This window comes from Epinephelus moara, chromosome 12 (genome assembly GCF_006386435.1).
Source record: "Epinephelus moara isolate mb chromosome 12, YSFRI_EMoa_1.0, whole genome shotgun sequence".
NCBI lineage: Eukaryota > Metazoa > Chordata > Actinopteri > Perciformes > Serranidae > Epinephelus > Epinephelus moara.
Genome location: NC_065517.1, coordinates 37,693,191 through 37,719,738, shown reverse-complemented (window position 1 = coordinate 37,719,738; position 26,548 = coordinate 37,693,191). Strand labels below are relative to the sequence as shown.

The following is a 26,548-nucleotide window of genomic DNA, read 5'->3' as shown; positions in this document are numbered from 1 at the left end:
ATGGAAAGGTAAGGAAAAAATGGAAATATACAAGTGTACTTGAGTAAATGTACTTAATTACTTTACACTGCAGCTGTTGACTGACTTGATTTCTTTTAAAAATATGGGAGCAGCGAAAGAAGAAATGACCCAAATAATTAGCAAGAAATTAGTAAAAAGAGAAAATAAAAATTTGGAAAAAATAAATAAATAAATTTTTTAAAAAAATTAAAAACTGTTCAAGACAAACAAATAATGAAATGACCTGGAAAGAGAGCTTAAAAATTAAAATAATTCTGAAACATAATTGTAAAATGTAACAATAATAATAATGATAATTATGAATATAATTTTTCTCTATCTTTTTTCTTTTTCCTAGTTTTTGTTTTTGAATAATTGTCCAAATCTAACAAACAAATAAATAAATAAATAAATAATAATGAAATTAAAAATAAAATAAATAAATACAACATAAAGTAAGAGGCAATATAAATAATCAATCTGTCATGTTTCTGAAATAAATCGCACCAATTTCAAAGGTTTAAAGACTTGCAAAAGGCGTCCGAAATCAGCACAAGAAAAGTGATGTCACTCCAGGTTTCAAAGGGTTAACGTGATACATTCATGTGTCCCACAGGAAACAAAGCATCAGCTCCAGAACAGCGGAAGATCTGAACAACGTGTGACCTGCATCTTGAATGAAGTGAACCCACAAAGCCACGTATTCCAGCGATCAGCGCTGGAAAGTTGTTGATTAGTGTATATTACACTGATAAATAGTTCAATTGTTTTAATGTAAACATTTTTGTTTCATTTTCACATGTACTGTACAGTTATCTTGGATATATATAAATATATAATAAGATTACCTAATTTATATAAATGAATGTATATCATTATTTGCTGTGTTTAGCTCTACAACAATGTTATTTATTTATGATATATTATTACTGAGGGCTGATGATATGAAATGAATAAATGTTGTAGAGGTTGGTTGGCGGACCGAATAAATGTGTGTGTGTTCTTTGATGAAGTGAAACAATCCCGACCTCACACCACACGACTTGTCAAGCGATTTTACTGCTGCAGACAAATATCTAGTGTTTCAGTTTTACCTCAGTTGATCTCGATGGTTTGATGTCAGGTAGTCACGGAACATTAAAAAAGAAGGCTGCGAGCTGTCTAAAGGCAGTCACTTTCTTGTTTGGATGTTCTGACAAAATCAAATGTTTAATATTAAACAAGTTTTTAGTTTTGGCCCCAAACAAAAGCTGGTGTTCAATGACATTCACAACCAATAGCTGCGCTCTCTCCAGCATCAAACAGGTGCAAGAACATGTTCTCTCTCATTGTGGATAAGGAGGTGGTGGAGTTGTGGAGAGAACAAGAGTCTGGGTTTGAGTGTATCTGATCCCCCAGTCAGCTCTTACACACGTTAGCCACTTTATTAGGTACACCTTACTAGTACCTTGATGGACGCCCTTTTTAATTCTTGGTGTCACAGATTCAACAAGGTGCTGGAAACATTCCTCAGAGACTTTGGTCCATATTGACATGATGACATCACACAGTTGCTGCAGATTTGTCGGCTGCACATCCATGATGACAATCTCCCGTTCCAGCACATCCCAAAGGTGCTCTATTGGACTGAGATCTGGTGACTGTGGAGGCCATTGGAGTACAGTGAACTCATTGTCATGTTTGAGATGATGTGAGCTTTGTGACATGGTGCGTTATCCTGCTGGAAGTAGCCATCAGAAGATGGGTACACTGTGGTCATAAAGGGATGGACATGCTCAGCAGCAATACTCAGGTAGCCTGTGGTGTTTAAACCATGCTCAGCTGGTACTAAGAAAATCTCCCCCACACCATTACACCACCAGCAGCAGCCTGAAGCGTTGATACAAGGCAGGATGGATCCATGACGCCACATTCTGACCCTACCATCTGAATGTGGCAGCAGAAATCCAGACTCATCAGACCAGGCAACGTTTTTCCAATCTTCTATTGTCACGTTTTGATGAGCCCGTGTGAACTGAGGGTGTTTTCAGAGTCTTCTGGTGTATTGTAGGCATTAGTAACACACAGAGTGCACAGTAGTTATGTTTGTAGTTATGATTTAATATCGAAAAAGCTACCAAAAGATACACTTTCACTTATTTGGTCTTCAATGGAGCTCTGAGCAACACTGCATAGTGATGACATGGAAGTTTCTGTTGAGTCTTGTCCCCTCTGGTGGGCAGTTGTGTTACTGCGCTTCATAACATCAGACATGCAGAATGAAGAGTTTCAACTGTGTTCTCCTCACCATTTATGATATGAATACATTTAACCCGGAGTGTTGTATAACAAAGTTAAATTACACATTCAGCATAAAAGTGCCAGTACAGACATTTTATGGGTAAAACCTGACTTTCATACAAGCAGGGATTCCTGCAGGACTCCAGTAACAACAAATAGGAAACATTTACATACAGTACATTAGCCTCTATTGTTCCTGCACCAGAACAGCAGTCTTAAACTTAAACTAATCTCTAAAGAAGTACTCAAAGCCGTTAGTAGAGCGCAATGGCACTACATTTGGTGTCCTCCACAACTGCACTGCATTTTGTCAACAATAAAAGTAAAAGGAAAAACATGGCTCAGTGCTCAAACTTCACTCAGCTTCACTTTAAAGCAGCAACATGTAAACATCACATCTGAACAGGCAGCTTTTTTAATCTCCCCACTACTGTTCAATACAAAAATAAGTCTGAAATATAACTCTGGTTGTAGATACAGTCGGGATTTATGGGAGCGCCAACCAAACGTCACATTCTTTCACACCCAGGGGGAGTGGCTTTCTGCATGTCGAATAAACTTAAACATCCAGAGTTACGGTATTTTTCAACTTGGATAATTTATTCCCATGATCCTGTGACAAAGTGATTAATGGGAACAACATTTTTTGAAACTGGTCCAGTATTGAGCTGCCAGAAATCAATGTTAACACTCAGGTCATGTTGGCACTGCCAATTTACCCTCCACTAAAGGTGCTTATTTTTGCCAGTGACAGGCTCATATTGTTAATACAAGTGTCTGACAAGATAATCGACAGGACCCGACAGAGATAGACCTTTTTGTTAAAGAGTAAGAACCTTTTTCCTTCACTAGAAACAGCCTTAATATCGCTACCGTCAAACCCACCAGACTCCATGTAAATAATTGGTAATTTTAGCATCATAAAACACACTTCGTTTTAAGCTGATAGAAACAAAATAAAACTCACAGGAGCCATCTTGGTTCATCTTTTCACTGTTCCCACAACCACCAGCTCAGGTTTGGTCAAAATAACCCTTATGTCACCCAGTACATGTGAAAACATGTTGGCTCTATACACTCTAAAATCACTGTTTTTTTAAATGGAGTCTGGTGAGTTTGATGATGGTGATTTCAGGGCTGTGACGGGTTAAACAAAAAGGAACAAACTCTTTTTCCAAACAGTGTTAGACTGTTTATCCACAGGTAAAAAAGTAGGGAACTTCCAAGTGTTCTTGAGATTTCAAATTGTGCATGATAACTCTATAGCACATAGTCAAAACATAGGCTAATGGCGTTAGAGCTGCTATACTGTCCTGAAATGTGCATGGAATTAAAAAAACTTGGTTGTCTATTACATCGTGGCAATAATGGCTGAAGGGTAAGTTGAATTAATCATATCTAAAGTAAATGTAATAGTCTGTCCCAGCATTTACAGGCTTAGGAAAGGACCGTTTCCCCCTCTCTGACGACGCCCACCAACTATGACTAGACACCGACTGTATCTATTTGCATTACTGAGACTCTGCATCTTCAGTTCAGATCCAAGTGCCTTGCATACTTGGATCCAGCCAGATATATTAAAGTAACATGAATACAACTGCACAAGTCCATAAATTGAGGTGTGTGTTCAGAGGCACTATGTGGAAGACTCAGTGTTCATGCTGGGGCTTTGGCCGGGGGCCGGACTGGATGGGACGGAGCTGTCCGGACTCCCAGGAGTCCGTAGGGTTGTTTTCCTCTTCCCGTTCCGCACCGTGAGCTCCTCTTTGGGCTTGAACGTCAGAGGCACAAAGCCGTCTGCGTCTGCTACGAGTACGATCCACAATGGACCTGGAAAAATAACAAAAGATTACTGGCTGAGCGTGATTTTCTAAACATCTGAGATCTGTTTGACTGTCAAATTAAGTGTTAAACCACTGCTACATGTGGCCTGTGATAGCTATTACCTGCTGCTGTGTGTCAGTTTACGACTGCATAATGTTACGCTCATGAAACAGTCGTAAGCTGCTTTTGTTTTAAACCTTGTAATCTGACCTAGGCTTTTAATCACTGCCAATTATAGCTTACGCACGCTGACAGAACACCGATGTGAATATGTGCTGTCTTAGACTGTACAGTAAAATATCAATTAAAATGCATTCTGAATTAATGGTTTATAAAAGCTATAAAAGACTTCTATGTGATGACTTCCAGGTGACCTCACGAGGGAAGCCCATCACACAGGCTTTCTGAAAATACTCACAGTGAGGCGAGCTCCTAAAACAGTTTCCTTTAAGTGGTTTTAAATGATTAACTCTGTACACAGCATGTCTACAGGTATCAAACACTTCAATTTAAGGCCTTTTGAACCTTTTCAAGATCAGTTTTAACCAAATTTAACACAGACTTTTGGACAAACCATCTTTTCTTGCTCAAACATTGCAGCTAAGTGAGAAGGTAATTAATATATATGTCGTCCTGTGCAGAGGTAGGCTTTATGCAATGATACGGTCATTGCAGTGAGTTAACTTAATCTCTGTTTTGCCAACAAGGAAGTGCAAGTGTAAAGTAAAAAGACAGAATTAGGTTTAGTAAACATCAGACGAGGACATTCATGCAGAAAAGCTTGACTCAGTTTGACAAAAATAATTTAAATTTAAGACTATTAAATAACTTTTACAGCCTAATATTTATAAAATTGAATTTAGGACATTTTCTTTTACTTTTTAAGGACCTGCAGACGCCCTCTACTCTCTGTCACAACATGGTTAATCTCACAGGCAAGAAGAAGGCGGTTTTAATACATAGTAAAAACAAAAATATCCTAAGGTTTGGATGGAGTTATGACAGAGAGCAAATAAGTCTTCAAAGTGCCATGTTAAGAATGGAGGCAAAAAAGGTTGCACATACCGTACATCATCTCCACAATAGTCAGGTTGAAGAGGTCTTGGAGGGCACGCAGACACAGCTTCCCGTCACACAGCAGCACCGGCCTCCGCTCATCAATAAACACATTTTCTGATAACTGCTTCTGCATGTGCACAAAGGGCAGAGCAATGAATAACTCAAGGAAGTAAAGCTTAATGCAACCCGATAAGTTACACGCACCATAGTTGGATTTTTCTACCACATTAAACGATTCCAGGTATTTCAGTTGTCTTATCCCTAAAGTGGCTGATTAAGCTGTTTAAGCCTCTCGAGCAAAAGCTGCTTGCGACAGAGATCGCAGAAAGAAAGAAAGGGAAATCTCCATCTCTCTAGCTTATCCCTGCAGAGTCAGACACAAACACACAGAGGAAATAAAGTGAGTGAAACCGTACCTGACAGGTGACGTTGACATACGGGGGTTCACAGGCGTTGGGGTAGACGCTCAGGGCCTTCTTGCCATTCTGGGTATAATCTCTGATTTCTGTCAGGCACTGCTGTACATCTGCGAAGCGTGTAAAAAGCCTCTCCATGTTTTGAACCAGCTGCTCCAGTGCCCGCTCCTTAGCGTGGCTCGGGGGCTTTTCAGGCATGGGCAGCGTCGGTTCCGTGTGGAGCTTGTCTGCGGGCTCCAGGCGAGGAGAGCTGGCCCGGCTGGAGTCCCTGCTGAGCTGGCCGGCCACCGCCAGGCTGGTCATGCGGTTGACGTGGTCCATGTCGAAATTCTCCACCGTTATGGAGGAGGCGCTGGACACGGCTGATGCTCTGTCGGAGAAGTCCACAGAGCTGGTGACGGGGCTGGGCTCGCCGCTCCTCACCTCCTCCACCAGCCTGCGCCTGTTGCTAGGTGAACGAACAACTCCCCCTCCAGGTAACACCAAGTCCTTTATCCCTGGGCGCTCCCTGTCATCCTTAGATAGGTGCTCCGAGTGCCTCCTAATCCCTGCGCAGAAATTAGAAGTAGACTCGTGGTTGTGAGGAGAGGGGGATGGTGCGATGGGAGTCTCCCCGTCCAGCATCAGCTCTTTGGCTACGAGACGAAGGATATATTTATCTGTGTTAGACGATGGAAGGAAGGCAGGGTCGTTGGACTTCTGCCTGCCCACCATCATCAGCAGCATCTTGTCGTTGAGGAAGCAGACTCCTTTGGGCCTCTCGTTCGTCTGCAGAGAGATCTGCTGAATGTTCGGCATGGCAGAGGCTGTGATGCAGTATACAAGAACCATGCTGCAGGTGTTGGAAGCCACTGCAACTGTGGAACCACGTGGGTCAAAAGCCACAATGTCTGGAACCAAAATCCCTGGGATGCTAACTTTACGGCTGGTAGTGACTTTGCGCTCATACTTGACCAGGATGAGGTGTGAGGAGTCCTGGCCAGTGCCTGTCATTGTGTCTCTGCGACGCAGGTGAATAAGAGGGCTGGGGTCAGAGCGGCGGTGCCTCGCTAAGAGGTGGGTGAGGTCCAGAGGGCCTGAGCTGGGGATGTAGGACCTCTCTGATTCAAGAGATCGTCTTCTCGAGTCTATAAGGTTGTCTTCTTCTGACATGACCACATGTGAGCCGTGGCTTTGCAGGGACTCCGCTTCTGTCGGCATGTCGAAGGCCATGCCGGCGTTTAACCCACAGATTTTATCCAGAGGCAGCTCCGTAGCCACGGCTACTTGAGCCTCCCCCGTGGCCTCGATGGCACAGATGTAGCCTCCCACATCAAATATGGGGCAGAAGGAGCAGGCCACCAGACTCTTCTGGATGTCATTCCAGATGTAAGAGTGAAGGGAACTCCCTATAGCCACCACCAGGCGTGTACCATCCTTAGTCCAACAAGCACAGTGGATAAGTCCGCTACCTTTGATGTCCGCTTTGATTCTCCTGTTGTCCACTCTGACAGAAAACAGCACAGAAGTGTCCCTCTTGGTCAGCACAGCCAGGATGTCCAGCTTAGGATGCCACACACAGCCTTGTGAGAGCAACGGGAAGGGTTCACTCATCTCGCAGGTCTGAGTGCACAGCAGCTTGTTCTGCTCGAGCGCGCTGAGCTGCAGTTGCCACACGGTAACATGCTTCTTGTGCTGAACAGCCAGCAAGGCAGGGGAGTCAGGGCAGCACAGCGGGCCCCAGAAGAGCCCGAAAACGTGCTCAAACTGCCCAATAACGTTTGTGTCCCCAAAGTTCACCTCGCCGTTGATGAAATACAGAGATGTCAGGCAGACCTGCTTGCCGTCCGTCCATGCTATCCCGTGCACAGGGTGGATGGCTTGATGTAGGGTATTGAGACCAGTCCGAAGCAGCTTTGCCTTACCAAGATCCATCTTGGCAGGTATGAAGATGCTTGTTCAAAGAGAAAAGAAAACAAAATGACTCAGAGAGTTAACATTGATGACAGAGACCTGTCCGAGCGGGTCCTGCACAGGAGTAGCTATTGCTACCTATGCCTATACCTATGCAGATTAAGAATAGCAAAAGCCTCTCTCGTGTCTCCTTCCAAGTACATGCCTTAATCCCCTCTGCCTGAGCTGAGGCAGTGGTGACGAACACTTATAGCTGCTTACGCCTGAATGACCTTAACAACACGCCGCTACTGTCAGGACCTCAGGGCATTAACGATACTATGTGTTGAGAAGGAGTGTCTCATCACAGCATTTCCTCTTTTAGATCTGGCGAAACTGCCGTAATCGTGTTGGGTGAATTAGGTCGTCTGCTTATCGTCCCCACCCTGCAGAGCTAACTTTGGACAAACAGGTTTTTCCATAAAGGGCCGCCAACTCTGCAACACATTACCAACTAAAATCAAATTCATTTCTGGATATAAAATCCTTCACAAAAAAGATGAAGTGCTCATAAAAACAAACTGGTGCTGTACCTTTTTTAAGCTAACTTTATTGTAAATTACCAAAGTGCACTGGTTTATGCATATAGTGGTATGTGTTTTCTGTAAAACTGCAATTATCAATCAATTAGTTCTCAACTATTAAATTAATCTGTGGGTGGGAATTACCAGAGGCCCAACAATACAATATTATCATGATACAATATATTGCAATTTTAATTGCTTTGCAATATGCTGAGTATTGCAACAACATATATTACCTTTTTTCAACTGCAAACTGTGTCCTCAAAGGAAAACTTTGTCAATGTTTGTTTTATTTAATGAGGTTTCAGTCTAATTATCCAATTTCAGTCATTTTTATTGCAGCAAAATGTACCTAGTGAACTGATTTTATCACTCTAGTAGGCTACCAAAGTTTGTAGTTTGTAGTTGTCATATCATTAATGTATAATAAGTGAATCCATACTTGGCTTTCTTGTATGAATATTGCCACGCAAAATATTGTGATACTATGCTGTATTGAGCATTTCCTGGTTTCTTTACTCGTCTGTGACAGTACACTGAGAATCTTTGGGTTGTGGACAAAACTAGACATTTGAGGACATCATCTTGGGCACAATATTTTCTGAAATTTTGTAGCCCAAACACCTTATTGATTCATTAAAACAATAATGGACGGATTAATCGACAATGAAAATAATCCTTATTTGCAGCCCTACTTTTATATAATGTATATTTTATTTTAATTATATATTCGAAGTGTATTGCGGCTTTATAATACTGAAAGCTGTATATTTTAATTACACTTTCTGTGCATGTAAAAGCTGTAAAAGCCCAACTAGAGATAAGTGCTGCAAATCAGCAATTTCTATAGTCTATCTATCTATGTTAAATAGCACAGTCCCCATCAAATTAATAAATTCATATGATCAAATAAACCATTTGTTTCTTATCAATTATAAAGTGTCAACAGAATAAGACAACTAAATTTGATTTATAGACTAATTAGGTTTGTGAGTTATTCACAATTGACAATTTTATTAATAGAGCACATTAATTTGATTATTTAAATCTACCGTATAGAGAGATTATAGGAAGTAACAGCAAACTGCTTAACTAAGGAGAAGTTATACTACAAATGTGGTTAAAATAAGGTTATAAACTTAGCTACTAGTGCTAACCAGAAACCATTACAGTTGCATGTGTTTAGCTATCCTTTACATGTAGCTAGCAAGCTAACTAATAATAAGCGTTAAAATATACAAAAATATGAAGTTTTACTCTACGCATACCTTATAAAACCATCAGCATTTCATGTGGGATCCTTGTAAAACACTGAAAGCGAGTTTCCCATCCTTTAAATCACATTTTACCGGCTGAAATGTGTCTTCACTGTTCATTTCGATTTAGCCCGGAAGCAAAACTAACTGACATTGGCGGTGCATCATGGGATATGTAGTGGATTTACAACCGTCTTGTTTTAGCCGTTTTGGCCACTCGAGGGCGCTTCTTGTGTGTTGTTGTTAAATACAGGGCAGTTAAGGGAACTAAAAGCGGTGAAATATTTACTATGATGAAGAATAGTTTACTAGAAAATGAAAAACATGGCGTAATGCTACGGTTGGTGTATTTATTGAAACTTAGCCCACAAACCGTCTTGTGCTTGTGGCGCCATCTTTAGAAAACGCTGAAGACGACGTACGCGTTGCAGTTGAAGATCTCGACGCCGTCTCAGCCACAAACCAGGAAATATCTTGGCTGTCCCGCGCTTGGCTGCAGCTGCAGGTCCGTAGTGGTCGGTGAATGCATGGTTTCCACCGATACAGCCCGACCTGTAGCCTCGAAACGGGCACCACTGGCTGTGGAAAAGGCTTTCTAGGCTGTATGTTTCAGAGCTGATTTCTTTGAAGAAGCACAACCATGGGCGTGGAAGTCGAGACAATATCCCCCGGTGATGGTGAGTGAATTTATCCGCTTGTGTGTGCTTTGATGCGGGGGGTGGTGGTTGTGGTGTTGGGGCTCGGTACTTCCCCGGAATCTCGTTCAAATTTTGTTAAATTTGAACTTAAATCACATGAAACATTGACTTCAGTCTAGTAGGAGGTGTTTTAGGTTACTCGTTAAATAGGTGGCATTTAACAGTAATATTCGGGATTAATTTAAAAGTCTGTAAATCCCATTTTTCACTGTTATTCACCATCACCAACGCCTGCATAGCATATTTCTAGAACTCTCCATACATACTGTTACTGATAACCAGGTTAACTCAGTCAAGATTAATCTGCATGTCTTATTACATTGAGAATTTGCACACAAGGTAATACAGATTTGGCTCAGGATACATGCATGTGTGTCTAAACCTGCAGGACTCCTCCAGGCTTATTTCTTTCTCTTTCAAATGCACTAATAGTATATTCAGAGGCACTTCATAGCCCCTTGTCCTGGAAAAAGAAGCCCCTAGGCTTAAGTTTCAAACTGAGGATGATTTTCAGACTCATGTTTGACTTCAGTTTGCTTGTAGACATAAGGGGAGTATGACATTCCTGCTAGGAATGCCTCACCAGACTTAACCCAGACATTGTTAATCTACAAGATAAGCCTGACAGCCTCTGAGGTGTGCTAACACACAGTAACCCTTGTTTTCTTTCTCTTCTCAACAGGAAGAACATTTCCAAAGAAGAACCAGACATGTGTTGTTCATTACATAGGTAACTGACCCTTCTTTTTGTTTTGTGCTGGCAGCCGTGAACCCAGTCGTGTTTCCTGTCTCCTTGTTGAGAGGGGAAATTTGTCCCTGCGGGTTTGACAATATCTGTAACACAACATGAGTCGGTTTGCAGCCCAGCTCTCACAGTCTGCACGACATGTAGGCACCTGCGTGTCGCCTAAAGTTTCAGAGATAGGGTGGAGCTGCCAGTACGTGCAAAAAAATATTAGTTTTCTTTTGTTTTGTAGGAGGAATGTGACACTGGTGTTGTCAGTGCCATGTTGGAGACTGCTGCAACTTGCACCTTGTACGTAGAATACTCGTGCGCACACACAAACGCACAGACATGCTTTATTTTTCCTGTTTGTTTCCTGTCAGATTGCCCAATTGTGAGGCGGGGCGGCAAGACGCGGAGACGTTTAGGAAATAAATTTGGGTTATTCAGTGCCCCAGGGTCGGTAGTCCAGACAACTAGGTCAGACAGAAAGTAAACAAAGCCTGGTTCATAGTCATCAGTCTGTCTGAGTATCAGTGTTATTACATAGCTATAAAAGTTATTGCACACTCCCTGGTATTGGCTCTGTGGTAAACGGGTTTGTGTTTGAGTAGTGCATTCTCTGTGAAGGTGTGCGTGCTTTAGTCTGTCGCCGATTCTTTCTTGTCCCTGATGCTAGGGATTTCCCATCAATGATTTAAAATAGGCTCACGTGGATGTCTTAATCTGTTGAGATTACTTGGCTGGACTGACTTCTCATAGGACTTAGTTTAATGGAGGAACAATCGCTTTGTTTGACTAGTGTGTGAGAGTTGTCAGACCAAATCTGGATAATGAATGTGGTGTTGTTCAGCTTCTTTGGGTTCAGTGGAAGACTGACCAGTTGTTGGAGTTTTGCAGAGATACAGCACATCCCAGTCGTGAGTCTTCCATAGTGAGGGTTTGGTAGTAACTCACTGTTTTGGTCAGTAAATTAACAAAAGCAGATAACAAGTTTAAGTCTCCATCAGCACCTCAGCCCCACTCTTGGATTAAACTGATTTTGAATGCGCTTCTCTGTGTTTTCTGCCTTTTATTTCCTGTGCTTAATTCTCACAATCACACCATTAAAGGGTAACTTTGGTGTTCGTCAACCTGGATCCAGTTGACCATGTTTTTATGTGTAGGTGACTAATGGAGACATCAGTTTTTGAAACTGGTCCAGGATTGAGCAAGAGCGCTGCCGATGTTAGTGGTGAAACAATCTGCAATGTAACTGCTTGGGGATTTTGTGCACCTTCATTGTAATTACAATAAAAGTGCTTGTTTCTGCCACTGACAGGGTCAGATTATTATATATTATATAAGTGTCTGACAACATTATTGACAGGATCCCGGCAGAGTTAAACCTTTTTATAAAAGAATAAGATCCCTTTTGTGTAACCACAAACAGCCCTGACTTCGCCATCACCAAACCCACCAGACTGCATTTAAAAAAATAGTTATTCATTTCCTTCTGAGACCAGAACTTTTGTTTGGTATGCATTTTAATTGCTCCTAGTTATTTTGGACTAGAAGGACCTGATAAGTTTAAAAAACTAAGCGTTGTCAACGACAAAGTCCCAGTGTCCTCAAACGAGACGACAGTAAAGTCCCATTGTCCTCAAACGAGACGACATTAAAGTCACATTGTCCTTAAACGAGACGACAGTAAAGTCACATTGTCCTTAAACGAGACGATAATGAAGTCCTAATGTACTCAAACGAGACAATAATAACGTCCCAGTGTCTTCAAACAAGACGATAATAACATCCCAATGTCCTCAGGGACGATAATAAAGTCCCATTGTCCTCAAACGAGACGACAATAAAGTCTCAATGTCCTCAAACGAGACGACATTAAAGTCACATTGTCCTTAAATGAGACGATGATAAAGTCCAATGTCCTCAAACGAGACGACATTAAAGTCCAATGTCCTCAAACGAGACGACATTAAAGTCACATTGTCCTCAAACGAGATGACAATAAAGTCCCAATGTCCTCAAACGAGACCATAATAAAGTCCCATTGTCCTTAAACGAGACGATAGACAAGTCCCAATGTCCTTAAATGAGACGATAACAACGTCCGAGTGTCTTCAAACGAGATGACAATAAAGTCACATTGTCCTTAAATGAGACAATAATAATGTCCCAATGTCCTCAAATGAGACGATAGACAAGTCCCAATGTCCTTAAACGAGATGATAATAAAGTCCCAATGTCCTCAAATGAGAAGATGACAAATTCCCAATGTCTTCAAATGAATACTTTCTAATTAACAGCTCCTTAGCTTGGTACCGTTCTTAAAATCGTAAAAATTGTTGCCATATCAAACTACAAACATTATTAATCATAAATAAACAAGTTTCAACCATTAATTCTGATCAGGTTTTGTACCTTGTCCACTTTGCGACCATCTTGTTTTTACATTAATTAGTGTACTTTGGTCTTACTACCACTAGATGGCACAAAAAAGTGTCCACAAACGAGGACAACAGGCCTTAATTAAGCAGAATGAAGTACAAGGTCCAGTAAACCCAAAATGTAGTGTCTGGGGAAGGTCTAAAGAGCTGTATGTGGCTCCTGAGCTGCAGGTTTCCTACCCCTGGTATAGGGCAAGTACATTTCTGACCCACTTTCCTGACTGGGCAAGTGAAGAAAAAAACACAGATGTTGAACCCTGAAGTGTCAAAAACAAGCAAGTTTAGTGGACAGAAGTTGACAGTGTGCAGCTGCCTATTTACGTTACAGTGCAGCCTGTTCCACTGCTGCTGGCTGCAGCCCTCAAACTCAACACTGGACCAGTTTTAAAGAGTGCTGTCTCCATTAGTCACACAAAAACATAGGAAAACAGTGTCCAGATAAAAAAAAGTTCCAAGTTCACCCTTTAACAGCTGGTCTCTGTTGTACTGGTCATATCCCTGAATGGAACAAAGCCGGCCAGTCTCCTGTCTACAAGACCTGTTAACACCAGGATGTGCTAGAGCCTGGGAACGGCTGGTGTGGTTGTTTAGAGTAAACTCTGCACACACAACTATCTTCAGCTTGCGTTCTTCATTGTGTGACTCAGCCTGTTTGATTCAACTATTCCCCATCTCTCTCTCTCTGCTTTTGTCTTTCCCTTTTTGACTCACAGGATTTACCCATAAGCTCTCGGTAACTTAGCAGCAGTGGCACGCTAAATGCAGAGTTAAGCCAAAGCAAGGAGCTTGTGTATTGAACACAAAAAGAGCTGTAAATATGTTATTGTAGCAGCAGGGGAAATGCGTGTGCAGTGCTTATATAGAAATGAATACACCAGTGTTTAAAGGTAGAGCTGTACACCATGACAAAATAAGACCTTTGTGTTGAGCACAAGCCGGGAGATTAGCTGAAGAATGTTGTTTTCTTTGAGAATATGAAAGGATTTGTATTGTAATAAATACTGTAACATATGCAGGATACTTAACGGTAAGGTATGTGTGCACCTGTAAGTAAGTCACACATTGTATAATGGTGCTTTAAAGAGGCATTTCTCATTTCATTTAGATTTTTCATTCACATTTTTGTAATTTAATAGGCAGAAACCAATCCTAAAACACAGACGATAATCTTCTATTTTGGTTAGTCCCGATTAATTAGTACAGTCAGCCAGTGTGGATTACTTTCACACCTGCCCTGTTTGGTTCAGTTCAATCAAACTCAAGTTCATTTGCCCCCTCAGTGCGGTTCGTTTGGGCAGGTGTGAACACAGCAATCACACTCAGGTGTGCACCAAAACAACCGGACCGAGACCTTCTTGAAGAGGTGGTCTCAGTTCGGTTACAAACGAACTCTGGTGCGGTTGGTTTGTGGTGAGAAGGTGTTCCGACCTGGATGTGAAGCAACTGCAGTCACATGACACATTGTTTGGGTTAAACATGAGCATGTTACAGTCCTGGAGGATTATTAATGTGCACCTCCTCCTGTACTGCCTTAATATGCACATTCAGCACATCCAATGCATCAAAACATTGTTTTCTAGTTGGAGCCGCGCCTCGTTTTCAAACTGTATGGTTTGACTAAAATGAACAATGACAGCAATATAGTCCACGATGAGCAGCGCTAAAATCAACCTGCGTAGTTGTCCCTCCATTGTGACATTAGAAAGTGTCACATTTATCTTGCAAGTGTACTCTTCTTCAACGTTTGCTTTACTTCCTGGATTTTTCTGACCAATCAAGAGCAGCTTTCTCACACAAGGCATCTGATCTGGTCCTCTTGTAAATGCTGCCGAACCAACTCTAAAAATTATGCAACTTTGTACAAAATTTGTCCCTGATTCAGACAAAGCAAGACAACTCTAGGTCTGAAAGCACCCTTAGATATGCAGGAATTTGTATGAAACCTAAACTAATGGGGATTTAACATGACATACTTACTTTCAAGGTCGTTAAAGACGGACACTATCTCACATTTGTTTCATTTAAACGCTCAGATGCAGGATCAGTTGAAGATCTGATACAAAGACAGTAGTGGTGATAGAGGTTAGCTGTAGATCTGGGACACGAGTCATCCAGCTGGCTGTTTGTGCAGAAACCCTGCACTGCACTGCAGCCTGCACTGAGCCAGAGAAACAGTACGGGTTAGGGCAGAGTGATTTCCCAATACATAATGGGATTGGAAACCACTCTGTGTCCACCATTCAACACTGGGGAAGCTCATTTCTCACAGAGGCTGCCTCACACTGCTGAAGCTTTTTAATCCTCACTTTCTCCTCTGGGATTTTAAACATGCAGACACACACATGCCAGAGCACATAGACATTCACATATGTGTGACCCCCCCACACCCACCCTGTGACTCTGGTGAGAGTTGTGGTTGCCCAAATTAGCAGAGTGCTTATTGCCACGAGGCCTGTGAGGCTCTTGCTTTGCCAACAAAACAAAAAAAAGAACGTAGAAAAGCGGCTCGGTCTTTGAAACATATTCTGGTTTCTGTCACGCCTGACTCTCAGTCTGTTCACAGCAGCTCTATCAGCAGCACATCTCAGAGCTGCAGTCTGTGTGGGTCAAGTTGGACTGAGATGTGTTATCATCTGTTAGACTCTTGGATTATCTTTCACTGGCCTGCGATGCCTTCACACATGTACACACTGAGCTGCCCAGTCTAATTACAGTAAGGGATGCAACAGCACCAAAATCTCACAGTGCGATATCGCCAGGATAAAAAGTCCACGATAAGATGTTTATCACAGCATTAAAGAATGAAGAAAGATGATGGCTGTATTTAATAATTCATATCTCTTTGGAAAAAACAGAGAGAAAGGCCGACTTCAGGCAAGTAGATAGACTTGAAAATAATAAAAACCTCACAGGAAGGGAAGGAAGTCATTGTCTTCATTGAGTCCAGGACAAGTAGTGGCACTGAGGGGACATTTTGGATCAACACTCTCAGTGCTACTACTTTTCCTGGACTCAATGAAGACAATGACTTCTCTCCCTTCCTGTGAGGTTTTTATTTAACTCCCTTTTTTAAACTGTTTTATTATTCTTGTGCACCCTTGCCATTCTGATGTCGCTCTACAGCTGTAGTTTGCCCTACACCCACTAAGCTGCTTCTCATAGAGCATAACCTTGTACAATTTCACATGCACTTCGATACTAACAATCCTTTTTTGTGTGAATAGAGATCAGACATGTATAAATTCACACACCTGTAACCCATTAGTTAGCACTACCCTGAAGAAGACCATGCCGGTTGCAACGCGTTGGTATCCCTTACAATAAAGGATTTTTATTCCTATCACCATCAGAGTGCCTCAGTCTGCCTCTTTGTGGCCAACTTGAAATCTTTTTTGAAGGCCTTTCTCTCTGTTTTTCATTCTGTCATCCTGTACTGAAGAGCACCTGATTTTTAATATATTTTTTTCACACTGGTCCGACCCAAAGTGCAGCACTCCACCTCTCTCTCATCTTCATCTCTCTTTGGGTCTGAGCCAGGGATGTCAGTTTCGGTTGATGTTGCTTTTGAAAGCCCGACATCCTTCAACTGGTAACTAACCCTTTAATTTTCAAGAAAATACACAAAATCATGTGGTTTCCTTTTTCGTCTGGTGCTCCATTGACTCACTGAGCTTTAGCGCCTCATTATGAAGCACGATTACTTTAGAAGTGGTGAAATATAAATGTTTTGTGTTGTAGATTTCTTACCTTTTATTTGATTTTCTGTTGGCTTTGCTGACAGATGGCTAGCCTGATGCTGTTGCTCAGTAGCACATGAAGCCCAAAAAGTTGGGCCTGTGTAGCTCTTTAAGACATGCAAATGTTATCAGACTGTATGGGTCAAATCCCAATGGTGAAACGAGTCATATCGCAGGGGTTGTGATAAGGGATCCACGCGATTAGACGTTTAAACAATTAAACATCCGCCTCCTCGCTAGTCGGCACCAGAAATATTTGTCGGTTAAAACCAATTACTGTTTTATTCATGTACAAGGCCGCTTAACTGTCATGCAGCCGCCCGTCACCTGTGGGTGCTACAGACCTGTCAGACAGCAGTCCCCCTCCCCGCGGTAATGCTCGAGTAGACCGGAGTTTTAAAACAGCACGGTGGGAAATTGGAGAGATGTTCTCTTACAAAAACAGCGCGATTTGGCAGTACATGAAATTTGGACTGTTTTCTGAATGTTTTCCCTTTTTTAGACTAGTCGACTAGCCTTATTGTGATAACACGAAATTTGATATATTGTTACATCTATAGTATGACTGACCAAAAGCTTGAAAATCTAATGGTGAACTGCCTGATTCGGGGGCAGATCATAGATTTGAAGAGCTGTTACAGGGTTTGCGCCAGGCTGAGCCGGCAGTCCTCCAATCGCAAGCCCAACTCTTAGTGTGAGGCTCTGCCTGAAGGAATAAAATGGAAGCTGATCTGATCTCAGTCAGTATGAAGAAAACTACAGCAGCCTGTGGGTCTCTGTGATTGATGTAGTTTGGCACCAGGTTACGATGATAAACAGCCTTGTCCAGCTCCACTGACAAGATGCGTGAGCTTTGGGAGCAACAGGCTCACTGGATATGATGTCATGCCTAAATGTGGACGTTATTCCTTACCATGTTTGAGCTCCAGAGTTCACCACGAAACGTGCTGAGACCTTAAGGCCCTCGGTGTGTGACACAGAAATAGATAGAGGCTGAAACACAGGGTTGTGTGTAAGGAGATGCCTTCCAACGGAGAATGTTGTGATTGAATGCCGTGGGAAGTGTTCAATCCCAACATCACAGAGCTGAGGAAAGAAAGACGAGCTGATAAGAACCCTCAGCTGATTCAACGTGATTCAATATTGAGTTGTCTTTGTGTTTGATAGCATGTGAATAATTATTCAGCAAACCCTGCTGGTCCACTGAAGAATCAGGACACCCCACATCTTGTTCAGAGTTGCGTTTTGTTTGGCACAAGTAATTTTTAAGCCACTGCTGAGAATCATTTTCAGGCTATCTGTGCTGCAGCAGTCAATGTGCCATTAATTGTCTTTGCTGAAAATACTCCCAATACCTACTCCTAGTTTGTGGCACTTGCTGTCTTAATGAAGCATGAGCAAGATTTTCTTCTTTCCATTGAGACGTGAGCTTCTGCAGCTGCGATACGCAGCAAGACATATTTAAGTTTGTTGTAGACAGATAGCTTTACACGCATCTCGTTTCATCCACACTTGGGCTGCTGAGGGGGGTTGTTGTGCTGGCAGCCGTCCTAGACGGGAGTGAGACAGGATACAGTAAACTGAGTAAAAATAACCCCACCCCTGTGCGCCACAGATTTTTTTGCAGATCTAGCCAGAGCACTACCAAGTGAAATCTTTCATGAGGAGAGAGTCTGGGAGTCAGCCTCAGGAAGGGACGGGCCCCTGCTTTATTTTTGCAGAGACCCCACCCATGCTTAGCTATCCAAAAGTGATAACAAAGCACTGATACACTGGGGTAGTTTTGGATGTTTCTGCTCTCCTGGGAGATACAATCTGACAGACATGAGTAAAACATTATGCACCTGCTTAGCCTGGCTCTCTCTATGTTGCAGCAAGAACTAAAAGTGTCTGAGAGCATTACACAATGCATTACCATGCTGTAACTCGATGAAATAATGGAATTCATATCTCTCTTCAGAGCAATGCTGCTGTGTATTTTTCTCCACAGGAAACGAGGAGCAGGTGGTGCTATCTCCATTGTTTTTTGTTTGTTTTTCAAACCGGTTTTAGCTAGCTACCAGTGTGTATCACAGGCCCTGCTGCTGTTAACCCCTCTACTGGCTGCTGCTGCCATGAATTTATAAGGCGAACTAGATACAGTGGTGCAGGGACGGCCCCATTCATCCCTCTGAAGTTGTACAGTTGCGCATGAAGCCATAAGAGTTTGGGTTTTGCATCTAAAATTACCAGGGTCTTCCATTTTATTGGGTCCATAGAGAAAGCACACCAGAGACCTCTGTCAGCCGAGCAGGCTAGATTAAGCCCCATTCCCACCAAGCAGTATGGTTCAGTTCAGTTCAGTTGGTACACATTTTTTCCTGTTTCCATTCTGAAAAGTTGTGGATGGTACCAGTATAACCGTTCCTTAGCGTCCCCATGTTTGGTCCCCCCTCTGTTGGGGTACCTAGCACACAGATCTGGTACTAAAAGGTGGAGCTGTGAACACTGCAGTCTGATTGGTCAGTAGAGGACGGTCACTCTGCTCAGGGCTGAGTTGTGGCTGGTTTTGAGGCTCATGTAACCACTGTTTACATATATTAGTAAACTATAAAATCAAATAATGTTTTGCTGCCTCTCACAGCAGCTGTAGACTAAGAAAATAATAATTCACTGGGCCGACTGCCGGCAACTTTTAAGGTGGAACGTTAACTTGTAATGTTACTCAATGCATGAGTTGACGACGATGAAGTTTTTATTGTTTCTCTTGGATGACATACACTTTTAGTTAAGAGTGGATCTTCTAATCCTAACGTGGAGGAAAAAAGTGATGCAGAGCGTCGTTCCTGTGGACTACGGCAACATTAAACCCCTGAGCTTGCCTGAGAAGGACTAAATGCACAAAGCTGCTATATTTAAATATCCCATGGAGAAAGACTCTCACTGCAGCCTGTTCAATTTGTTCTGAAAATGCGTGCAGCCTCGTTCTGTGGACGATAAACCAGGTGCAGACTGATAAAGGAGGAAATACAGTGAGTGCTGGACGGAGCAGTGAGTGACAACAACCCTGCCCACATTTAAGAGTACTGTTTGTGGTGGAAACACTGAACGGACCTAGGGTCTAGGTTGTGTTTGAAGGTTTACTTTTAGTTCCAAAGGTACCATACCGAAAGTATTTGGTGGAAGCGGGGCTTTACAGACGTCGCTTTCACAGTATGGGAAAAACTCTCGTAGGGCCTCATGGCATCACATGACGACCTGAACACTGTAATTCCAGAGTTTTGCCATTATGTCAGATTGGCTTTACGCTCTTCCTGGGGGCTTGCTGCTTCCTCCTCCAGTACAGTCAGAGTTGTAAGCTGTTCCTTGTGGAGTAACAGGGAGGAGCCATAACCAACAGTGTTTTCAAGCGTAGGCTTTTACACTAGCAGTCCAAACAGACTCCCTAACCAACCAGTTAGACTAATTAGTGCAGCACCCAGGATATGCTCCCCCAGTGGCTTTCTACCTGTGAACATTGCCAATGAGTGTTTCCTTTCAAGAAGCATCCACTGCTGCCAGAAACTGAACCCGCTTTTCTGCGGTTGACGCATGAAAGTTTTGCCTCTCTGCCACCCGAATGCCCTGTAGCAGGTGGCATTTGCCTCGGTGTGTGCACTTGATGACTCCATGGTTGGACCGAGCCCAGTCCACTGATATCTGGGCTCCAGTGATTCTTGGAAATGATGGACCTACTAAGTTTAGGGGGAGTGAAAGGGGAGAAGCAGTACAGTACCAACATTCATATGACTGGATGACTTCAGTTAGCACACAACTTTAAATGCCAAGTATTCACACTTGTTGAAGTATGACAGAGGAAGATAAATCAAAGGACTATCACAGAGCAACCTCCAAAATGCAAGTGGATCTTGTGGACCAGGTTGAATCCCTGCTGTGTGACTGTGATCTAGGTTTAAAAAGTTAATGAGCAATATAGATTAGGCACAGTATGTAAATGTCATGTCACCTGGCCAAAATAATTGTGGAATCACTTAACCTTGCATTTTAATAAAGAAATATTAATGCATCAAAGACAAGATGTGCAACTTTTTTCAGTGAACATCCTTCTTATTAAAAAAGAAATGAACAGTCTTAAATAAGATTTGACTTTTTGGCCCTCTCTAACGTTGTCGTACAATTTGAACAAAGTAAGCACTATTCTCAAAGTCACGTGACTTTTAGGGAGAATATGGATTATACTTAAAAAAACAAAGAGGTAGGCTAATTGAAACTTGGCACTCTAATACTGCTGTGAATGATTAATTAAAAAGCTTTTATGTTTTATCTTAATCACGGTATTTTAAAGATCTAATTATTTGGCAGTGGACACATTGGAAAGCATAAATTATGAGGTTTCTGTCAGTATTTTTTTTTTGCTTGTATAATATAAACTCTGGGAGATATTAATCCAAATAAATGACATATTTATCTAAATCCTGCCGAGCTCGGCTGGCGCAGGTTTAATTGAAGAGACCCCGATTTCTCTTCCAGCAAATCGTGTGCAAAGATTTGTGGGTACTTTATACCTGCTGAGAATACACACTTGAAAATTCTCTGACTGAAGGACTCTGTCTTCTCTAGAATAGAGTGTGCCAGGGCTGACATCAAAACCTGGAAGTTTAGCATCGCGCTGGTTCCCGGAAGAGAAAGTGAATGTGATTTTTGCATTGCGTTTTGGATTATGTCAGAAAATAAGCTCTGTGGCTAACACAAGTTTATGATACTTACAGGTTTTGTTCAGCGAGATAATCTTCACATAAGAACACCTTTCATACTGCATTTGAAGCTTAAATGCGATCACCAGAAGTAAAAAGCTAACGTTAGGCTTTAACACACTACATGACTACTCCATGGTCGCATGACTCTTGACGTCACCGCCACTAAGCTTTCAAATGATTTCGGCTGCTTTATTTTAAAAACACTGTATAATGGGGAAATCGGACTATTTAAGCTAAATAAGAAGCTGTAATGGCGGACTGCCAGCACTCTCGCCTGTTCGGGGGTGATGACCTTTAATGTCCCCGACAGGGTTTGTAGTTGTATTGAGCAACTTGTTAGCAACCGCCTTTTTCACGACACGTAAAAGCTTCAAAATTCACAAGTAGGGTATTTACTGACGTGTTTTATGTTGTAGAACAAAACCTGAAACTCGCTTAAGCTTTTGTGAACCACAGACCTTATTTGAGGCATTTTACCAAAATCCCATTCAAAAAATGTATTGACTTTTAGACGAGAGAACCGGAAGTGCTAAAAGCGCTAACAGAGTTCTGGGTTTACTGGCACACTCTATTTCAAGGATCCTTGACATTGGAACAGTCCTTAGCGAGACTGGTTGACATAGCATCCTTGAAATTCAGCTATTTAAGGATCTGTCCTTGACGTTGAGAGACACCCCATGAACTGTATGTTGACTTGGTCTCTTGCATATCGAAAGCATCAGAAAGTTTGAGTTGTCAGTCGTTTCAAATGACAACTTAAATTCCACTAAGGGGATGTGGTCATGGGAAGTGAAGAAGTGCGTGTTAAGATGACTGATGATGTTGTGCCAGTGCCTTTAGTTGTGCTTAAAGGCCCAGATGTTATTATCATGTCGGTCAGTGTTCTGAAGGAACAGTCCTGCACTGCTCCGCCTTTGTTACCCCTTTTCTCCCTGTGGTCTAGATACAGGCAAGCACTGGCCTAGTTAACTTTAAAAATAATCCACTAAATCAGGCCAATGCTTCCTGATTCACATTCCCTTTGTTCATTTGGGTAATTGAAACCGACCCAAGATCCTGATAAGAAGCCCCGCCAGAATAATTCCTCAGTCTGGAGCCAGCATTACTTTATTCCTTTAATCTTAAAATGCCTCTTTCCCAAACATTAGCTGCTGAGGAAAGGGCGTGCATTGATCTGGCATCACACTGTGATAAAAGACGATAATGAATTAGGAGTTAGATAAAGTACCACAGTGTGTGATTCGTCTTTATTTTGTATCAGATGACCAAGATGGGTAGTTTCTGAGCCAGCTGCTTCACCACTCTGACTTTTGTTCATGTCATTTTCTCTTTGGCAGGTATGCTGCAGAATGGGAAGAAGTTTGACTCCTCCCGAGACAGGAACAAGCCATTTAAATTCAAGATTGGACGGAATGAGGTCATTAAGGGCTGGGAGGAAGGAGTAGCACAGGTAAGAGGGGAAAGTTACAGCACGGATTCTTTGACACTTTGCCTAGTTTCACTGAGAGGCTCATTACTTCATCACATTACCACACATCCTTCAGCCCTTTCGACTGCTGCAAGAAGTTAATTAAGTCATTTACATTTGTGATGTCTAAGGCAATTAGTGTTGTTTTTGGCAAAGTTATGTCTGATATGAAAGTGCTGAAGGTGTAGCTCTGACATCTGACACTGAAGACTTAGTGTGAATCCGCAGCAGCCTTTTCAGAGTCATACTCTTACTAAAACTACATTTTAAACCACCTTTAAAGTCTATAGAGGGTGGGGATTTGATACTCAAAAGATAATCACATAGAAACACATATGTTCCCTCTTTCCTGTTGTTCTGTTTATCAGTTTAAATTGTTTTGGTGTGAGTTGCCGAGTGTTGGAGATATCGACCGTAGAGATGTCTGCCTTCTCTCCAGTATAATGGAACTAACCCAGCAATGTCTCTTTCCAGAAATCATGACCTGGTTACTCAAGATAATCCACAGACCTTGTTGTGAGCAGTTTCATGTAGGAACTATTTTTTTCTACCAAACAGAAGGAAGCGCACATCTACTCAAGGACGTGACAGCGCAAGATATGACCATTATTGGTGTCCTCAGCTGACATGTAACGTTAGCTAGCTCAGTGGTGCTGGGTGAGCTGGCATTAGAGGAATGCTTCCATCTGCATGGTGATATGATTAGCAGATGTAGTTTGGTAGAAAGAAAATAGTTCCTACATGAAACTGTTCACAAGGTCTGTGGATTATCTTGAGTTAAACTGGATTTAAAGTTGTGCAGCAGACCCTACGCCGTAGCCTACACACTTGTGCAGTGGTGTGTCTGTGTCACTCTGCAGTTACACCTCCAAGACACTAGTTGGCGGCTAGTTTCTGTGAAGTGCTGTAAAGTTTAGTTGATTCAAAACACACATCAAACGCACATTAAACATGGCTTAATAGAGACAATTTCAAACACAAGTACACAAATCAGCTTCACTATAACTCGCAGCATTCACAGACAAACACTTGTCTTTATCTGGACACATTTTCCCCACAAATACAACATGCTAACATTATTAGCACAAGCCTATGGCATTTTACATTGTGTAAATTAGCCTAGCGGCTAGCAGACTTTTCCTCTACTCATATGAAGCCAGGGACAACAGCAACATTTAACAAAGGTAACGTTACAAAATTTGGCTTCATTACAACTCACAAGGTTCACTGACAAAACAACTGTCTTATACTAAACACGTTTTCCAAACAAACACAACATGCTAATGTTATTAGTACAAAACCCGGTTGTACAGTGAGGCATCATGTTATTAGTACAAAACCCGGTTGTACAGTGAGGCATCACCCAAGTGAGCGCCACAAATGCATCATGAGAATAATTGTTAGTTGCAGCAATGATCAGCAGCAAACTCAGTTATGTTTTTCCTTTTCTCCCCTTATTCAGATGAGCCTGGGCCAGAGGGCAAAAATCACCTGCACACCAGACATGGCTTACGGAGCGACAGGCCACCCTGGAGTCATCCCCCCGAACGCCACACTTATATTCGATGTGGAACTGCTCAAGCTGGAGTGATGCCCGAGGTCAAGTACGAAGGTTAAAGCTTAACGAGGCTGCGTTCGCCACAACCTGTTTCCACAGGGAGACCATATTGGGCTGCTGCCTCCCACCATCCACCCACTCTTCTTTGATATCTACAGTCTTCTTTAGTTCAATATTTAAACGTATCTACTGCTGCTTTGTTGCCATCTTGTCATTATAGATACTGCAAGACTTTTTCACCCACACACTGAGGTTTGGTTTCTGTTTGTTAGTCAGAGATGCTATTTTATTAATTTCATTTTAAAGTTGTAAATTTTGTTGAACCATGAGGAAATCAGTCATCTGATGAGAAGCCGTACTACATTGCAATCAAAACATATACTGCCTTACAGTTTCAACAACAGAGGACGTCTGCTCTGTGTCTTAACTGGGCATTATATACCACTGTCTGCATTGCCACTTTGATAAAGGTTTGTCCTGCTGAATGCTCTGAATGATGTTGCTATGTGTAGTATGTTTTATATCCCTCATAAACATTTACTGCAAGTGTACCCTATCCAACTGAACCCAAGTCAATACTGTACAGAACTCTTTGAGAGCCATTGCTACTACGACAGTTTATCGACCAACTCTTGAATAAAAATGGCATGTACTGTGTTGAGACGTCTGCGTCCTGTGTCTGATTTCTGAGTTTAACAGGAGAAGGAATGCCAAACAAGTTACAGTATGTTTGACAGCATGTTCGCAGCAGCATCGCCTCCGAATGGCAGACGTTATAAAAATGCACACTGGTCAAGATCGAGTCTGAATTATCCATTTCTTTGTTTTACACAGAACTTAGTTACTTATCACATCAGGCACAAAACAGGTACACAACACAGGAGAGCTAATAACTGAAAGAGAGTATACAGATATTAAAAAATAATAATGAAAATAGGTAAGGACAGACATTAGAAATGAGTAATTAATTTGACATAATGGGGTTTAATCGTAAGATTTCTGTAATATTGTAAGCAACCATTGCTTTTTTGTTTCTAAGAATAAGGGAGTTAAACATTGACTTAAATAGAATTTCAAAAAGGGGTAGTGAACCTAAAAATTTCTGTATGATTAAAGTATTTCCCAATAAGGTAAAATAAGTTAACAGCATAGTTTAGATGTTGGTTGCTCATGTTGTTCAGTAACAAGTTATATCTTTAACACTTAAACGTTCTGCTCAACCGATTTTACCGAGCTATCTCGACCATTTGGTTCAGGTATATTATGCAAATAAAGATAAATAAAAAACCCACTAGATGTCACTGTCTTTAAATAGTTTGCCTTTCCAGGTCTCCTCCTACAGCTAGTAACAAAAAAGTCAAGGCAGGCATGTTTATTCGACATATTATAGTTTAAGAGATCTTATTGAACAGATTTATGTACGTTTATACAAAAAATAAAAGTCTAATAAAAGACAAATGTATTCTAAAAACAAAACATGGTCTACCCAGTGGTTTATTTGTCATTTATGGTAGTGAAACTAAGCTAATTTTATTAAAATTGACTGTTTGCTACAAATAAAAACACTTCTGATCATTCATTAATGTTAAATTATACATTTCATGTTATGTATGCTGAAATAATTTCATTAACTGTGTTTTTGTTTTACCCTTCAAAGCCATGTTCAAGCCAACTGTTGAATTGTCATTTTATGGAAAATGTAGTGATGCTAAAATAATTAATTTACAATTTATTGCATTGCATATTTCATTAAAGAATATATGTGTATGATTTTCACCATTTTTTAATTGTTTTCAGAATACTGTGATGGTAAATATGTAGCATAAATACATGGAAATTAAAGTAGTAGTGTTAATAAAACTGATACCATGGTAAAAAATTGATAAATATTG

General features: G+C 41.6%; 3 protein-coding genes across 3 annotated transcripts in view; 2 read left to right on the top strand and 1 right to left on the bottom strand.

Annotated features, from left to right (window-relative positions):
* The window catches only part of mfsd2b (MFSD2 lysolipid transporter B, sphingolipid), a 28,723-nt gene extending 27,666 nt beyond the window's left edge, over positions 1-1,057 (top strand). The window contains exon 15 of the mRNA XM_050058673.1: positions 617-1,057. Within this exon, the coding sequence (XP_049914630.1) occupies positions 617-665 (49 nt within the window). The 3' untranslated portion in view covers positions 666-1,057. The remainder of the gene's footprint in view (positions 1-616) is intronic.
* A 1,022-nt stretch (positions 1,058-2,079) lies between these two features.
* Positions 2,080-9,433, bottom strand: wdcp (WD repeat and coiled coil containing). The gene is made up of 4 exons (XM_050058672.1): positions 9,304-9,433; positions 5,580-7,512; positions 5,170-5,290; positions 2,080-4,110 (listed from the first exon to the last, which is right to left on the bottom strand). Exons 2-4 carry the CDS (start codon positions 7,491-7,493, stop codon positions 3,917-3,919), a joined length of 2,229 nt encoding a protein of 742 aa, XP_049914629.1. The 5' UTR covers positions 7,494-7,512; positions 9,304-9,433; the 3' UTR covers positions 2,080-3,916.
* Positions 9,434-9,617: 184 nt separating this feature from the next.
* Positions 9,618-25,319, top strand: fkbp1b (FKBP prolyl isomerase 1B). Its single transcript, XM_050058707.1, has 4 exons — positions 9,618-9,968; positions 10,672-10,719; positions 22,968-23,080; positions 24,561-25,319. The coding sequence occupies exons 1-4, from the start codon at positions 9,932-9,934 to the stop codon at positions 24,687-24,689; spliced, it is 327 nt and encodes a 108-aa protein (XP_049914664.1). The 5' UTR covers positions 9,618-9,931; the 3' UTR covers positions 24,690-25,319.
* The last annotated feature ends 1,229 nt before the right edge of the window (positions 25,320-26,548 follow it).